Source organism: Lynx rufus, unplaced genomic scaffold (genome assembly GCF_022079265.1).
Source record: "Lynx rufus isolate CCGP_SWC_20201006 ecotype Redwood Valley unplaced genomic scaffold, mLynRuf1.p SCAF_28, whole genome shotgun sequence".
NCBI classification, from domain to species: domain Eukaryota; kingdom Metazoa; phylum Chordata; class Mammalia; order Carnivora; family Felidae; genus Lynx; species Lynx rufus.
Genome location: NW_025814843.1, coordinates 3554427 through 3571670, shown reverse-complemented (window position 1 = coordinate 3571670; position 17244 = coordinate 3554427). Strand labels below are relative to the sequence as shown.

The 17244-nt window shown below is 55.6% G+C and overlaps 1 protein-coding gene and 3 non-coding genes across 4 annotated transcripts in view; 1 reads left to right on the top strand and 3 right to left on the bottom strand.

Moving 5' to 3' along the window:
• Positions 1–13735, top strand: part of LRRC75A (leucine rich repeat containing 75A) — a 46160-nt gene extending 32425 nt beyond the window's left edge. Inside the window, exons 3-4 of the mRNA XM_047090124.1 lie at positions 8382–8497; positions 11547–13735. Of these exons, the coding sequence (XP_046946080.1) occupies positions 8382–8497; positions 11547–12084 (654 nt within the window). The 3' untranslated portion in view covers positions 12085–13735. The remainder of the gene's footprint in view (positions 1–8381; positions 8498–11546) is intronic.
• Positions 13736–14056: 321 nt separating this feature from the next.
• LOC124519741 (small nucleolar RNA SNORD65) lies at positions 14057–14130 on the bottom strand. The gene has a single exon (XR_006964183.1). It is a non-coding gene; the product is annotated as a small nucleolar RNA SNORD65 (small nucleolar RNA).
• Positions 14131–15184: 1054 nt separating this feature from the next.
• On the bottom strand, positions 15185–15255 carry LOC124519734 (small nucleolar RNA SNORD49). Its single transcript, XR_006964177.1, has one exon. It is a non-coding gene; the product is annotated as a small nucleolar RNA SNORD49 (small nucleolar RNA).
• A 340-nt stretch (positions 15256–15595) lies between these two features.
• LOC124519735 (small nucleolar RNA SNORD49) lies at positions 15596–15666 on the bottom strand. Its single transcript, XR_006964178.1, has one exon. It is a non-coding gene; the product is annotated as a small nucleolar RNA SNORD49 (small nucleolar RNA).
• Positions 15667–17244: the final 1578 nt, after the last annotated feature.

The following is a 17244-nucleotide window of genomic DNA, read 5'->3' as shown; positions in this document are numbered from 1 at the left end:
TATAAACAACAGAAATGTGTTGCTTACAGTTCTGGAAACCGGAAGCCCAAGATCAGGGTGCCCAGCATGGTCGGGTTCCGATGAGAGCCCTGCTCTGGGTTTGCAGACAGCCGCCGTCTTGCTGTGGCCTCACGTGGCAGAAAGAAAAAGAACTGGCTAGCTCTCTGGCCTCTTCTTCTTCTTCTTCATCTTTTTTTTTGAGGTTATTTATTTATTTATTTTGAGAGAGAGAGTGGGGGAGAGACAGAGAGAGGGAGAGAGAGAATCCCAAGCAGGCTCTGGGCTGACAGTGCAGAGTCCGACGTGGAGCTCGAACTCACGAACTGTGAGGTCATGACCTGAGCGGAAACCGAGAGTTGGCGCTTAACCAACTGAGCCGCCCAGGCACCCCTGAACTTCATCTTCCTCCGCTCCAAAGGGGGATAACAACACCGTCTCCTGTGGGCCCGTCGGAGAAATGATTCTTGAGAAGGACGCCGTGTGTCTGGCATGGAGGAGCCCCTGTACGCAGAAGCTAAGGTATAATTCAGTCATCGAGCACCAGTCATGTGCCAAGCAGGGTGCTCGGGCCCAGCACGTCAGTTGTGGGGCACGGAGGCCGGCAGTGGCCTCAGAGTCTTGGAGAACAAGGGTCTGGCTTCTGATTTCCGGATTTCCGAGAGCCAGCCGGTGGCGTCAGCCCTGTCGGAGGCCCGGGAGCCTGGTGGGTTCCCCTGCCCATATCTAAGGCCATGTGGCAGGAGAAGCCCTTCTGAAGGACTCTTCTGGTTGGGGCGGAGGCCCAGATGGGCGGTCCCGACTCTAGGGCCCCGAGGCTGGTGGTAAGGGCAGCCCCCAGGCCCACCCCCAATACATGACTGCCTCGGGGCTGGCCAGGACCTCCCGTCCTTAGCTCTTTCACCCAAGTGTGAGCCTTAAGGTTATAGACAGAGATGTCAAGACCATCAACTATGAGGGGGCGTCTCCCTCAATTGTGAGATGGGACAAAGGAAGCAACCCTTCCTGGTCCAGTCTTGGCGGAGCATCCACCAGACAAATAAGCCTTCCCACCACTAAGACGACCCCCTTGAATGAGTCCCATCCATTTTCTTGACCTGTGTCCCAGCTGGAGGTGGGCCTGGGCCCTGGCAAAGGGGTGGGTCTGTGCCTGTCCCGAGGCGGAAGGGGACGGGCAGAACCCCATCCCGCCCGTGACTGTGTGCTGATTAATCCACAGCCCAGCTTCAGACTCAAAAGTCACCCACCTCTTGGACATTTGTGCCCTGGAGCCCGTGAGTCACCACCCCTCCCCCACTGTGAGCACAGGTCACTTAGTGGGGAATTTGAGGCTCTTTCCTTCCCTGGGCCCCAGCTCCAGCCCCGCACATCTATCCCATCGTGTCTACAGTAGGGTTCCCCGCACGCAGACGCTAAAATGAGGGTGTGTGGACAGCTATCTGTTAAGGAGGTCTCCCAGGGAAGCCAGGCCAGCCCAGGCTCCATCCTGAGGAGGGCAGGTGGCTTTGGCCTGGTCCCTCGAGGACCCCGGGGCTCGAACCATCGATGGGCTCCCCTGGGATGTAAGCTCCCAGGCACATCTGTCTCACTGGCTCGCCTGGGCCGTCCAGACAGAAGCACAAAATTGGGAAACGTGGATCCAAGGGCGTTTGGGACGGAACAGCCATGTGGCCCGTCACAGCCAGCAAGTTCCAACAGCCCTGATTCCCTAATGGTTGGGGTCTGTCCAAGGCCCTCCTGGTCCCCGCGTCCCCCGTCTCAGGGCTGCTGTCAGAGTCTCCACCTGGACTCTGGGCCTCTGCTCCTGCCTCCTGCCCTCTATGCTCTGGGAACAGCCAGAGACTCATCCGCAAGGTGCCCTGGATCACATGTGCGCCTCCCTGAGATACCTTCCACTGTGGCGTCGCGTTGTAGGCCGAAACCAAACTCTTTATTTGCCCCCGCCTGCATCTCCTGTATCATTCCTTATTTCCCTGTCCGCCCCGCTCATTCTGCTCCAGCCACGTGGCCCTCCTGCCTGTGACCACACCTGCCCTCTCTGGCTGGGCTGCCCTCTGCTCCGTTCGGACTCAGCCCGACTGTGTCCTCTCCAGGGCCACCTTTGACCAGCCTAGCTCGCAGAGTCGTCCCGGCCAGCCTTTGCGCTGTGTATTGCGTTATTTCACTCGCGGGTCTCCGAAGTTCTCTGGCTTGCTTACTCGTGAGCTAACCTACTGCCCGCCTTCCCCACCAGAATGTCAATTCCGAACGGGCAAGAGGTGGCATCTGTCTCGTTCGCCGTTACTTCTTGCGCCAGGCAGGGCCCCGGGGGAGAAGCAGGCCACACGGAAGCCAACAGGGGATGTTGAGACACCCAAAGACGAGCAGCAGTGGGAAGCTGTTACCAGAAAGGGCCATGGGTGCAAGCCATGACATGGGAGCCAGAACCCTGCTTCTAGAACCATGCAGTATTTCTACTTATTTATTTATTTATTTATTTTGAGACAGGGACAGAGAGTATCAGTGGTTCTAGCTTAGGGTCCCTTAAGACAGTGGCCAGGGTTGCAAGCGTCAACAGGCTTGGCAGAGACTGGCAGACCCCCTTCCCGGATGGCACATCCCTTGGCTGTTGGCAGGAGCCCCCAGCTCCTTGCCACACGGGCCTCTCCGTAGGACCTCTTGAACTTCCTCACATCGTGGCAGCTGGCTTATCGCTGAGCAGGTGATCCAATAATGAGCAAGGCAGACACCACAACATCTCTTATGAGCCAGCCACATTCTATGGACCGCTCAGGTCAGCCCTGATGCCGTGTGGAAGGAGACTATGAGAGGGGGCTATTACAGGAGGCCAGGATGGGTGGTGGGGGCCATCTTGGAGGCTGACTACCACCCAGGCTGAAACAAGAAGGGAATGAGAAGAGAAGGGCCTTTCCTCCTGTCCTCTGATCTCGCTCCAATCGCTCTCATTAGCTGAACCCGACTGGAAGCCGGGGCAAGAGGGTCAGTGATGCTGTCTATAGGCTCAGCCTTCCCGGCACCGAGAAGAGCAGACAATGGACTCCAGGAAGGGAGTAAAGAGAAAAGCCAGCGGAAGTCGGTATCTGATGAATGAATGAATTTGTGAATGAGTGAGGGAAGCCTTGGGGCTGTAGTAGTGGGGGGCTGTGCTGGTTTGGGGCCTGCGGGAGCACACAGAGGTGCCTGGGGCAGCCAGGATGGCAGGTGGGAGCCACCATCTGACAGTAGGGAGGTGGGGCAGTGTCCGGATGCTGGGGCCCCCTCCTGGAGGGGACTGCGGTCGGCCTTAAGCATCTTTCCTGACAAGCCAGTGAGAGGCCGTCAGGTTCTTCCCCAGGGCCCGGGTCAGAGGCAATGGTCAGGCCGGAAGAGGCACTGCGGGACCCGCACCCCACCCTGCAGTGCCCGGTCCCCCCCTGGCTTGCACCATGTCCCTCTCCTTTCTTCTTCCTTTTCCATGGGTGGGAGGAAGGGCTGCAGAATTGATGCCACAAACCGCCTTTGAGCCTCGGGCGTGGGTTAGGACTGTCGCAAGTAACAGAAGCCCACTCACGCTGCCTCAGGCTAAGAAGAGAATTTATCCAGCTGTCTTGTGGGGCCCAAAGACAGCCACGCTTGGAAGGCGGGGCTGGAACTATAGTGCAGGGCAGACATCTCTCCGTCCCGCCTCTCAGCTCACCCCGGCCTCCCTCTCCATTCCCGGGGCTCCGGGTTTACTCCTCGAGGTGGGTGGAGTGGGGGGTGGGGAGCGTCCAGCCCGGGGAGGAGACGGGGGTGTGTCTCGTCCCCAGGACACGGCTGGTTGGCTGCGGTCTGCTAGTGCCCGCTTCTGGGCCAATCAGCTGCGGCCCGGGATGGGGTCTGGTTGCACAAAGGGGCTGCTGGGCCTCACCACTTTGGCGAGCAGAGCGGGCCCTGCAGAGCGCGCATTGCTGGGTGCAGGGCGCGCGGACCCCGTTCCTTTGCGGCGCCGGTGTTCAAACTCCTCGGTCCAGGTTGCACAAGGGGCGCCTGGCTGCTCTGTACCGAGAGGCGGCTGTTTCTGGAAACCACGCAGAAACGGCACTTCCTCCTCCTCCTTTGCCGCCTCCCTCTCCTTGCGTCCTCTCCCTTCCCCACCCTCTCCTGACTTCTCCAACTCGGGGCCAGCCCTTGCTTTGTCCTGTTCTCCGCAGGAGGGAGGCCGGGAGGGGCCTTCGAAAATGGACGGAGCTGGGGGAAAATTAGATGGGCTTGCTTAAGGCGGCTTTTGTGGGTGCAAGTGAGAGAAACACCTTGAACCCACCGAAAGCAAAAGGCGTATCCCCGGGAGGGCAGCGCAGAGCGCAGCGCGGGATGGCAGGTCGGGAAGGATGCCAGCCTCAGAGCCGAGCTTGGAGTCCCCATTCCATTTTACAAGCTGTGGGGCTTGCCAGTCTATTCCACTTCCGTAAGCCTCAATTCTTGTCTGTAAAGTGGGGATAATAGCGCCCGTTTCGGGGGATGGTTGCGAGTTAACTGCATTGTGACGAGGTCGTGCATGCAATGCAGGGGCGACGCCGACCAGTAGATGCGCAGCTGGCTGTTGTGTATGTAGTCCAGACAAACTACATAGTGGAGGGGAGCTCTCACTTCTGGAAGGACACTAGCTCGCGCTGAGTCTCCGATCAGCGGTGAGGTGACCGTATCCATTGTCCTTGTTGGTGAGGAATCGGGCTTGCTCAGTCTCCCAGGTGGGGGAGCGGCCGCGCACGGTCCACGCGTTGCCGCGCCTTGCACGCGGCTGCCCCCTTGTGGCCGTGTCCGCGCACTGCGGCGGCTGCTTTGCCGCCTTTTCCTCTCTTTGTTTCTTCCTTCCAAGGCCCAGCCGCTCAGACCCAGAGGATGACCCCTGACTTTGGCAACCCTGGGAAGTGGTTGGAGGAGGAGCCCAAGCTGAGGAGCTCGGTTCTCAGCTTTGGGGCAGGTGCCGCGGGAGGGTGGCGATGTTCTTTCCCCGGAGTGGTCCCAGGAGTGAAGCCGGGCGGACCACCTAGTCTCACGCACGCACTTGGTCCCTCTTGTCTTTGAAGCGTTTGAACTGGTGCTTCTCCACCTTGGCGACACAGGGGAATCACCTGCGGAGCTTTGAAACAAGCCCCGCACGCAAGCTGCAGACCCATTCTGGGGTTGGCCACAGGCAGCAGGGATTTTTATTTTTTATTTTTATTATTTTTATTTACATTTGAGAGAGAGAGTGACAGCACGAGTGAGGGAGAGGCAGAGAGAGAGGGAGACACAGAATCTGAAGCAGGCCCCGGGCTCTGAACTGTCAGCGCAGAGCCCGATGTGGGGCTCGAACTCATGAACCACGAGATCATGACCTGAGCCAAAGTTGGACACTTAACCGACTGAGCCACCCAGGCGCCCCTCCCTGAGCCTCTTCTGACCGAGGCCTCCTCACTGGAGTCCCGCAGACTCTTCCCTTTTCCTTGGCACTCAGGGCTACACTGTGCCTTCTCCATCCCTTTGTGTCCAGTGTGTCCTCCCCCTTAGCTCATTCCATGGCCGGGGGCCGAGGGGGAGGGTGTCATCAGAGGCTGATGAATGTGACGAATGTGCCTTGAGCCCCAGCCTCGTAATTCCAGTAGCATCTTCCAGGAGATCCTTCACGTGGCTCCAAATGAGCTGGACGCTAACCCCGCCCTGCCTTTCTGTCCCTTCTCCCCTGGAGCCCCTTGCCTTCCACCCAGCTCCCCAGCCCAAAGCCCGGACCCGTCCTCATGGCCTCCCAGCCCACACCCTCTCTGCCCCGTGCCAGGTCAGGCAAGCGTGGCGGCCCCCGTCACTTTCAGCCCTTCCCGACACACCCATATGACGAGGTTCAGCAAGAGACTGAGTCTAGGAATCAGAACGTGCAGTCCAGGGGTTTGCACGTGTAATCGCCTGAAGTGACAGGTGACATTTGTTTATCAGAAGGCGTGGGCAGTAGGAAGTGAGGTTCTTGGAGAACCAGAGACCAGAGGTGCTGTCTAAACCGACTGCATTCACTCTCGAGCCTGTGTCTCCTGGATCCCCATTCGGATGCCTCGCCTCTTTGGACACTCAACACCCCCTTTTCCTGCCTCTCCGCTCTCTCGTCTCCCGCCCGCAAGGTCTTCTCTTGCCTTCCCATCAGCCCCAGCCCTGCTCTGTAGGCCTCAGTTTCTTCCTCTTTAATTAATTAATTATATATATATATTTTGAGAGAGAGAGACAGGGTGTGAGTGGGGGAGAGGCAAAGAGAGAGGAAGACACAGAATCCAAAGCAGGCTCCAGACTCCAGGCTCCCAGCTGCCAACCCAGAGCCCGACGCGGGGCTCGGATCCGTGAACTGCGAGATCACGACCCGAGCCGAAGTCAGACGCTCAACCGACTGAGCCACCCAGGCGCCCCAGTTTCTTCCTCTTCAAAACGGGGATAATGAAAGTGTTTTTGCTCTGGGGTGTTGTGGAAATTCCGTAAAGTCCTAGCATAACGTCCGTGTGCAGTAATCCATATGACAGATGGTGGTGGCTTGGACCAAGTGGTAGCCGTGGAGGTGGCAAGTGACGGGACCCCAGGTTGTCACCTACTCCTGCCCCCGTAATACGCCCAACACCTAAACCTTTGCACCCATTTCCTCCTCACTCAGGGAGGCCTCGTTTCCTCTCTCCATGCAAAAATCACAAACCCATATCAGCCCTTAAAAGCCAAACTCAAATCTGAGCCTTGGATGGAAGTCCTCCTCCTTTACCCGCTCAGGACAGCACGGTATTTACCCAGTGGGCTTTCCTGGAGAGTTGGCGGGCTGAGCTACAGTCAGAGCACTCTACAAGTTGTAACTGTTTTCATCCTCACAAAATGCCCCGCGACTCTGGTTTGTTATCCCTTCACAGTCAAGTGACTTCCTGAGGTCACAGAGGAGGTACCAAAACGAGGGGGAAGATCCACCAGATTTGGCTCTGAGTCTGTGCTCTTAACGACTCAATACGCTGCTTCTCTGTTAGCAGAGTGACGATGGTCACAGGCCATCAAGCTGGCCTTTACTGAGCGCCGGGCACCCTGCTGAGCACTGGTCACAGGTTCATGGTTGAACCTCACCACATACATGTTGCTCTGCGCACGTGGGTTTGCATCTGAGCCCCAGCACTTGCTGGCTCTCAGCTTTTAGCACTGGGCCACCTGGCAAGAGCCCTCCCTCTTGGCCCTCCCTTTCCCAGGGCTTGCTGACCGTCTGTGGGGTTGACGTCCCTTGGGACAGAGCTGGCGTCTCTCTGGCATCTCTCTGATGCCCCCTGGAACCCAGTGTAAGTTCACTAGGCCCTCCATAACAAAATACCACTTAAACGGCAGAGATTTATTTTCTCATAGCTCTGATAGCTGGAAGTCCAAGGTCAAGATGTTGGCAAGGTTGATCTCTTGAGTCCTCCCCTTGGCCTAGAGATGGCCATCTTCTCCCTGTGTCCTCACATGGTCTTTTCCTCTGTGCATGTCTGTGTCCCAATCTCTTTTCATGAGGACACCGGTCATACTGGCTTAGGGCCCACCCCCAAGGACCGCATTTTACCTTAATTACTCTGCACATACAGCCACATTCCGAGGTACCTGCGATTAGGACCCAAATTTAAGAACTTTGGTCGGGACACAACTCAGGACAGTTATTTCAAACTCCAAACTGCTGACGGGACGGGACTGCAGTCCCTGGCTCAGTCCGTAGAACATGCGACGCTTGTTCTCGAGGTCGTGAGTTCAAGCCCCACGTTGGGTGTAGAGCTAACTTACCCAAAAAAAAAAAAAAAAAATGCTGATTGTCCAGATAGATTAGAGTAGATGAATGAAGTGGGCTGGGAAAAGACTTGGCCTCCCCATTCTTCTATTTTCCCACTTTTGACATTTTTCCCCCTGAGGCACCACAAAAGTATTTCCCTTTCGTCTTTACTATGTGAAAGACCAGTGCGGGACCATCTGTTCACGGCTGTATCCCCGGCTCCTAGAACAAGTGCCTGTCACCTAGAGGGGGTGCTCAGTCAATATTTGTTGAGCAAATGAGTGAGCACAAAGGCCCTGGACATTGGGGAGAGGCAGAGACCAGGGTGAATACTGGCTAGGGGGTCAGCCAGCACTCAGCTCTGGTCAGCGGTCAGATTGTCTGGAATTCAGAGGTCTCTGTAAATCTCGATTTTGCCACGACAGCAACGAATTCACAGAAACGAGAACATGAGGCAGATCCGTTGGCAGCCATTGCCCTCTACTAAGGGGGTCCCCCGTGAGCCGGCAGGACAGGCCTCTGTGAGCAGCCCGGGGGCGTCGTGCTCCTCCAGTGCAGACGGGAAGCTGGAGGTGAGGGCCTGGGCCCCTCTGCCTGTTCCTGCCCCTCAGGGACCCCCTGCCTATGGTCGTCTCTGCAGGAAGGCGACGCGCTGGGCGCCACGGAGAAGCTGTGCAGGCAGCTGACTTACCACCTCAGCCCCCACTCGCAGTGGAGGCGGCACCGGGGGCTGGTGAAGAGGAAGCCACAGGCCTGGTGAGTCTCCGTCACCTGAGGTGGAGCTGCCCTGCCCCCTGCCCAGCCTCCCCTCCCCCTCCAGAGTAGCCCAAAGTGAACCCATGCCAGGCCGGGTGTTCCACCACACTCCCTCCCCCGGGGGTGAAGGGAGGAGCTGAGACCAGAGGGGTGGTCTCGGAAGGTGCCCGAAGGAGGGGAGACTGAAGGAGGGCATTCCACAAGGGCGAGGGCCACGAGGGGAGCTAGCTGCAGGCGGGACCCCTGTCTGTGGATGGGGAACTGGGGAGTGTGGGCCCATTCAGAAGGGGTGGGTGGGGAGGCCGACGGGAGGAGTTTCTAATTCCTGGTGTGCGGAATATGGGTGATGAGGTTTTGGGGTGATGGTGGGGTGGTCTGGAGCAGACGGCCAAGAAAGAATTCTTGAAGACGTCTTTGGTGCAAAAACAGGTGATTTTATTAAAGCACGGGGACAGGACCCACGGGCGGGAAGAGCTGCATTGGGGTCGTGAGGGGTAACTCATTATATACCTCAGGTTGGGAGGGGGTCGGGATAGAGTAAGTCTCTAAGGAATTTTGGAAGCAAGGTTTCCAGCACCTTGAGGGGCTAGCTGTTTCTAGGGAAAGGCCATTTATTACCGTTTAATAAAACCTCAGCCACGAGACCCTTTAGATGTGTATCAGGGGCCATCAGCTTGGAGTATGATGGCCAGCATGTATCTTGGGGGAGTTGAGATAAAGGAAGTAGACTTACAGGATCCTCGAGGTTGGGACAAGTTAAGCTAAGGTTCTCTTTTGCCCCTAGCAAAGCTTCATCATCCAGGAAGCTGAGCTCCCAGAGGACGGTCACTCTGCCTGTGCCAAGGACTTGTCAATGGGCTGTAGGCAGTAAGGGAGTAATTTTTCATTTGCCTTAGTTTCCCACATCACCATGGCTTTCCTTTGTTCTTGGGTGGCCAGGAGTGTCCGAGGAGTATCATGTAGATGCCACCTGCGGGGGGTGGGTGGGGGGTGGGGTGTGCCAGCCTGTATTTCTCTCAACTTGCCCCAAGCTCCCTCATCATGGGCACTCCCAACGGATCCCCCCCAGTTCTCCTGGATGGCTCCTAGGGAGATCCAGACCCCAGCCGTGCCCCTGGCCCACACAGCAATGGGAACCCTCAAGGGTTTTTGGACCTTCTAAAGAAGATTGGGGGGTTCGGGGCAGCTGGGACACAGAACCTGTGGACCGAGACAGGTAGCACCATAGGAAGCCAAATAAAGGGGAGCCTGGAAGGAAGGCTTTCTGGAGAGAGCGCCCCTGCCTTCCTTGTAAATGACCCTGGGGCAGAGTGGCTTGTGTCCTTCCCCTAGACTGGGTAGGGGCAGGACTGCCCTCCCTCACCCACAAGAACTCTGGTTCCTCTTTCCCTTCTGGACTCCCCCACTCCAAAGCCAGGAGAGGAGCTGGATCCTGGAGGAACAGTGTGAGGCTCTCACGAAGCAAGCCCTCAACTGGGCTGAGGTCAGGGGGACAGAACAGGACAGGAAGACCCGTGGAATCTGGAATGCCATTGCGGAGTCTGTGAGCTAGGTCTTTGGGATTGAAAAGCTAGAAATGCGAGCTCTGCTGGAATCCAGGCGCCTCCTCTCCTGTCTCCCCAACACACACGTGTGCTCAGCCCATTCTTCATTTCAACAGCTTCGCTCCCCTCAGGCGGCTTCCCATCACACTTGAGTCTAAACAGGGCCCTCCATGATGGGCCCTCCGCTCCTCTGTGGCCTCTCACCTCTCACTTCCCCTCACCGCAAACAAGGCGGCCTTCCTGCTGGCTCACAGACACCAACTCTTCCCAGCCTCAGGGCCTTTGCATGTACCCACTCTGCTGGAACTTTTACCAGACTCTTCTGATGGCCCACTTCTTTAAATGTCAGCTCAAATTAAGTCCTCAGAGAAGGCTTCCCTGGGCAACCGGGTCCAGGCTCCTCTCACTTCAATCTTGTTTGTTGTCTGTCTCACCCTACCCCCACCGTCCCCCCGCAGTAGAGTGAAAACAGGGATCTTGTCCATCTTGTCCACTACTGTGACCCCAGTGCCTAGGACAGTGCCTGGTATGTAGTGGGAGCTTAACAAACACTTGTTGAAGGATTGAACGAGGGAGGTGGGGGTTGTTACTGTCGCCATTTGACTGGCCACGATCACCCAGCTGCTAGGAGCCTTCCGGCTTCAGATCCCAAGAATAGAGACTTCTGTCCAAGCCGCCATCTTTGGGCTGCTGCTATTAACATATGCTCTTGAAACAGGCTGAGCCCCCTCCACCTTCCTCTCCTTCCCACGGCTGGAGCCCTGGGGCTCATGTGGTACCTGGAAATGGGGAGCTCTGGTCACAGAACGAGAAACAGGAAGAGCGAGGAGTAGCAGATGGGAGAGTGGGAGGGGGTGCAGAGCACTGAGCCTCCAGGAGTTGGCAGCTACCTGCCCCCAAGTCCAGAGCCCCTGCACCCCACCCCTGCCTGTGGTCCTACAGGGCTCTCCCTAAGGATTCCCCCATCTGGTGGGCAAGATTATCCTGCAAGAGAGGCCTCAGGAGCCTTTGTGGCACTCTTGGGGACGCAGGAAGCTCAGTCCAAGTAATGACAGCAGCAAATACTTCTTCGTAACTCACATGGACAAGGCATTGTCCTAAATGCTTTGTGCCTATGACCTTATTTCATGAACAACTCTGGTACGCGATTAGCTCCATCTGTTCAGGTGAAACTGAGGCACAGGGTTAGAGGTCATGTGACTAAAGATCACACGCATAGGAAGAAAAAAAGAGTGAAGATGCAAACGCAGGCACTATGGGTACCCAGAACGTACCCTTAGTCACTGCAGAAACATCTGGGCCTTTCTTTCCCTTGTGGCCCCTCAAGCTCTGGACAGCCGGGCCCAGCCAGGCTGAGATGTGAGGTAGTACCACGGGGACCAGAGGGCCTGGTCTCTCCCATCCCTGGCATTGCAGAGCAGAAGGTGGCCCCGTGGTGGCGGCCACTGCTGCCCCCGGGGAAAAGGCCCCCTGCTTGAACGTCGCTTGTGCCTTCTCTCCTTCAGCCTCAAGGCTGTCCTGGCTGGGAGCCCTCCGGACAACACGGTGGACCTGTCGGGCATCCCGCTGACCTCGCGGGACCTGGAGCGGGTGACCAGCTACCTGCAGCGCTGCGGGGAACAGGTGGACAGCGTGGAGCTGGGCTTCACCGGCCTCACGGACGACATGGTCCGGCAGCTGCTGCCGGCGCTCAGCGCCCTGCCCCGCCTCGCCACGCTGGCACTCAACGGCAACCGGTTGACGCGGGCCCTGCTGCGTGACCTCACCGACACCCTCAAGGACCCCAGCAAGTTCCCCAACGTCACGTGGATCGACCTGGGCAACAACGTGGACATCTTCTCGTTGCCCCAGCCCTTCCTGCTCAGCTTGCGCAAGCGATCCCCGAAGCAGGGCCACCTACCCACCATCCTGGAGCTGGGCGAGGGCCCGGGCAGTGGGGAGGAGGCCCGGGATGGGCCAGTGGGCCAGGAGGACCCTGGAGGCGGCCCTCAGGATCCTGAAGACCATGAGGGCAGGGAGAACATAGGCAGAGTTCAGACATGACACAGACGTAGGGGGGCCTCCCCAGGGAGTCCTGGTGGAGTAAGATGACTGAGGCAGGCTAGGGGGCCCCACTAGGGGCCTCAGGCTGTCCCCCAAAATTGGCCAGGGCAGCCCCAGCCACGGGAGCCAGACTGTAGCATCTGAAAGGGGGTTGTGTAACACTTCTCTTCGGTCTCCACTGCCCCCTTGCTAATCTCCTCTGCTCCTGAGAAATCCTCCTTGGCTCGAGAGACAGATTTGTGGGAGCAGTCTGTTTGGAGATGCGGAAAGCTTGACCTAATGTTAAGAACTCCCCCCCAGGAACGGAGTGCAGCTCTGGCCCTACATCTAACTTCCTATTTCCTGATAGAGAATTTTTTTCCTATTCTGGGAAGCAAACTCCAGCCAGATGCTACCCTGATAGCCCAGACGTGTGCCCCCGCTCAAGGCAGGTTGGAATCTTTACCCTCATACCTGGCTGAAGGTGGGGGGTTGGGGCACTGGCTGCCCAGAGACTCCAAGAGCCTAGTCTCCATCCTGACTCCAGTAGGTTCTACCTCCTCCCTGTAAAGCCCTGGGGGCTCTGAGGAACCACTCCCAGTCTCCGCCTCCATTTCTGAAGCCCGCACCTCCACCTGGGATTCCAGGGCCCCACCCCAGGCCCAGCTACCCCACACCCTTCAAGAGCATCCCAGAAGGCCTACAAATACCGGCATGCATAAAAAGGCCCACCCAGAAACCCTACGCCATAACCCCTGCCCCAAGCCAAAGTCTACCAGCCCTTCACTAGGGTTCAGTGTTGCTAGTGTGCAAGCCAGAGTACTGCCCCTTTAAAAGGATCTTAAGGGTCTTTCTCAGAATTTCTCAAAGTCCCCAAAGTAATTCGTGATATGGAGCACACTCCCAAAACCTCCTATGGAGGGCTCCTTAAAAAAACCCAAGACCATGAGATTAAACTTCAAACTCTTGGCAGATCTACGGCCTCCCAAAAGTAGAGGTTCCCAAGGAGAGGAAGCAAAGGTTTTTTTCACCCTCTCTTCTTACTCAAGGCCTACAAGCCTTCTAGGCACAATAAGCCTAGACCCAAGGCATAGACTTCAAGTCCAGGGAGATTGGAAAACAGCCCTTTTAAGCTGAAAAAAAGCCCATAGATGGTGACCAGACTGCTCAGGCAAATGGCAGACAGCTGGGAAGCACGGCCTGACAGGCCTCCAGCCTCGTTGACAGGCAAGATCCCAACTCAGGAAGGCAGCAAGATGGGGGCTAGGTCAAGAACCAGACTATGGCACCTTGCCTGCCACTGCTCAATGGTTGGACTAAGCATAGTTTCAGGAGGTGGAGGCTATGCAAAAGGACGTGGCCCAAGGGCAACAGACTGGAATCAAAGGTGTGGATGCCTTAAATGCTTTGGAACTTTCACCCTTAAAGTCTGAAGTTGTTACAGGAGAACAGCTTAGGCCGGACCATACAGATGTTGACAAATGCCAATACCTGGACTGCTCATATCTAACAGCAGTAATCAAACTTTTCTCCAAATACATTTTTAAGAATCAATACTAAAAACCATCCTTTATTGTAGTACTGGTTTATTGTAATTGCATGGAAATGCTAACTTCAGGAAGAAATAAGCTTTAAGCTTAAGAACTCAGACCCTCACCCAACAGAATTCATACAAAATTAAAAAGTGCAGAAAGCTCTTTGGGCAAGGGAGAACTAGAAATATATTTGTAACACTAGAAAACCAACAGTGACCTATCTTAGAAAAACACATTTGGTTGGTTCTACTGCTGGTAACGGAACGGGCTCTGAATCTCAGCCTCAGGTAAGTACTGTTTCCACACCAACTACTGAAGTCTAGGTTTTCAGTCCAAGCTGATGGTGGTCACTGGTCCTCGCATGGCTGACCATTCTCTGGAAGATAGCCTGCAAAGACACTAAGTATCAGTCTCACTCTCTACTCCGACCAACGGTTATTCATAGCATACACAGATATCTTCAGAAAACCACAGGTTCAACACTACACAATCTGCCGGTAATTCCAGCTATTTTTAGGTGATTTCATCATTTGATATCTTTTCTGCGTGTCAGTTTACACAAAATTAGCTTATTCATTCTACCAAGGAGGGGGAGGGGGCCCTTGTCCAGACAAAAGCTTACCTCTACTTGGGCTGAGCTGTGGCACCACCGGCTTCAACTCCACACTGCTGATCGCTGATTTTCGACAACCCAGCACTCAAAACCTGGGGCAATTCAGGCACCCCTAGACAGGCAGCAGACACCAAAGACAAAACAGGTAGGTCTTATCAGGATAGCCTCAACTACAGCTCCCAAGTTCATCGTAATAGAAGTTCTTGGAAACGTTCTGGAGATGCTTTTTTGTAAATTAAACCACAGAAGTCTAAAAGTCTTAACTGGCTTCTTTGGATATCGTAACCTCCACTTAAGTCACATCAGTTTTTAAAAATACTTAGTTTTAAAAATAGAGAGCAAGCACGGGCAGGGGAGGGGCAGAAAGAGGGAGACAGAATCTGAAGCAGGCTCTAGGTTCTGACCTGCCAGCACAGAGCCCAATGCAGGGCTGGAACTCATGAACTGCGAGATCATGACCTGAGGCCAAGTCAGGTGTTTAAATGACTGAGCCACCCAGGTGCCCCTAGTCACATCATTTTAAAGATCCCAGACCTAAAGCTACCATTTTAAAGGACGAGGAAAACAACCTCAGCAAATAGGCGATTTGCTCAGGATTATACAGCAGTGAGATGAAAAGGAAATTCCTGGGTTTCCTCTACACTCAGCTCCACGACCACTATGAACCATAATCAGGATCTCAGAGATGTTGCCAATAAAGGTCAAGGGCTACACGGATACAAGGGATTAGGTTAACCGATAAAATTCCCACTATCTAACCGGGAACTTCACCTAATGTAACAAGGAGGCTCACTCAACCACTAAACTTCTCCAGAGATCAAAACTCACCTCAAGGCAGGCCACTCATCACTCGAATCCTCAGCTGCTACGATCGCACGCTAACTGGCAACCTGGGTGAATGCAGATAATAAAGGTCACTGCTCAAACCAAGATCCGCCAAGACACCGGCAGCTGGGGAGGACTTGTTGACTGCAGTCAGCCAGGAACTGTTATCGTCAGTTATCGCTTCTGACGGCACTTCCTATAAGTGATTTCATCAGAGCAGTCAAGCACCTCCCCACTCCCCAGTACCACTCCAGAAACCTGGACACCACCTGGAAACAAGCCGTAATTGCTCCACAAACAACCAGGCCGTTGGCTGTTCTCAGCAACACATTGTGCTGGTGCGGTGTCCAATGCACAAACGTTACAACTGTAAACTATCAGCCAATTCTACTGCATTTGAGCAACCAAAACGTTCCAAATTACAGCTCCGACCCCGCCCGGACTAGGTCCTACCTTAGGGAGGGATCCTGCTCCCGGCTGGCACATGCAGGGCGACGCGTGTTAAGGGCCAAGTTCTGGCGGTGATGTTCAATCACCCTGTCGAGGTTTCAGCGACTGCGGTCAGACAGGCATAAAAACCGTCAGTTGTCGATTCTGACTGCACTTCCTAATCTCATTATCATCGGACAGTCGGCCAAGTTCTCCACGTGGCCCCTATTACCAACCTCACCCGCGAAGCGCGCTCACGTGCAGGCCGACCCACACTTACCCACTTCTCCGGGGTTGGCGCGCTCCCCACGGCGGGTCCGGGGAGCGGGGGCCCGGCCTTCGGGGACCTCAGGTTCCTGGGACTGCAGCAGCCCTACGGGATAAACAGGCACGCGGCCCTTGAGCCTCGGTCCCCCGCGGCCCTGCGCGACTCTCCCCCCACTGACGCGCCCGCCACGAAGCCCGAGCCGCCCTCCACTCCCCACATAAGCCTCCCGAAACCTTCTTTGCAGAAACTAGGAAGCTTCTAGCTCATTTGCCCTTGCCGCCAGCCACTAAGCTAAATTACAAAACCCGCTTACCTCCATAGCGACTCTAAGGGAAAGGTCGCTTTAGTTGCGTGCCTTGCCTTTAAGGAGTCGGAATATTCCATTCTTCACAAGAGGGAGGGTAATGCTGGCAAAGACTCACGGGAACTTCCAGCCCATTTAACGATGCAGATTCCGCCCCACCACCCCAGGCCACCCCCCCTCCTTTAGAGCCCATGGTCTCTTCCATGGCCCCGGATAATGTGACTCGCGGTGCCAGGAGTGCTCCAGGGCGCATGCGTGGGGGCTGAAACGCGTTAGCCACGAGGCGTTGGGGCCCCAGGCGCTTGTTAGCTGCGTGGTTTTGTGCGAATCACTCAGCCACCCTGAGCTTCTGTTGCTCCTCTGGTCATGAAGATACCGGCACCGCAGAGGTTACTCTGAGGATCACATGAGATATCACACCTGAAACAGCAAGCATTCACAAATAGTAGTGCTTCTGATTCTAGGAAGCGCTGCCAGTTTGCTCTCTTCCCGCAGCTATTTCAAAACATCCACGGAGTCTCTCAAAATCCCTTCTTGCTGACAGCTCTCATCGCTCTTGAGAATGACCCCTAAGGAGCAAGCAGACGTCTTATCTGGATCCGCTTCCATCCTCTTTTCTCCTGTGCCTGTTCTTCGATCTCACCAGCAATGTAAACCTCTCCCTCTCCGCAAATGCTTTCCTTTCAGCATTTGCACACCCTTAGGTCTTCCCCACTTAAAAAATACTCAATTCGTACGCGTTTTATAAACACTTAGGACACCAAGGAAGAGCAATTCATTTGGACTGGAGAAAATTGGGAAAGCTATAGCGAGACAACTTGTGAGCTGGTCTTAAGGATTTGGGTGGGGTGGGGGGCTTCCGGCAAGAGCCAAGTGGGGGGTAGGGGGGGGTCAAATACACAGGCCCATCAGTCTACCTGAAGAATACAGTAAAAGTGCTAAGGACAACATGGAGGACAGCAGGGGTATAGGGGAAGAGGTATCTGGAAATATTTGGGCAAAACCCTGGAGGACTGAGGATGCCAGCTAGGGTGTCCTGTGGGCACTGGGGGAGCCTTTCAAGCCTTCAGAGCACATGGGTAACATGTTTCTCTTCCCTCTTAGGAAGTCCCCTCTGGCGGCCTTGCAGAACAGCTTGGAGGGGTAGGAACTGAGCAGGTAGCCCAGCAGGGAGGGAAACCAATAATCCAGAGCCTGAAGGAAACCA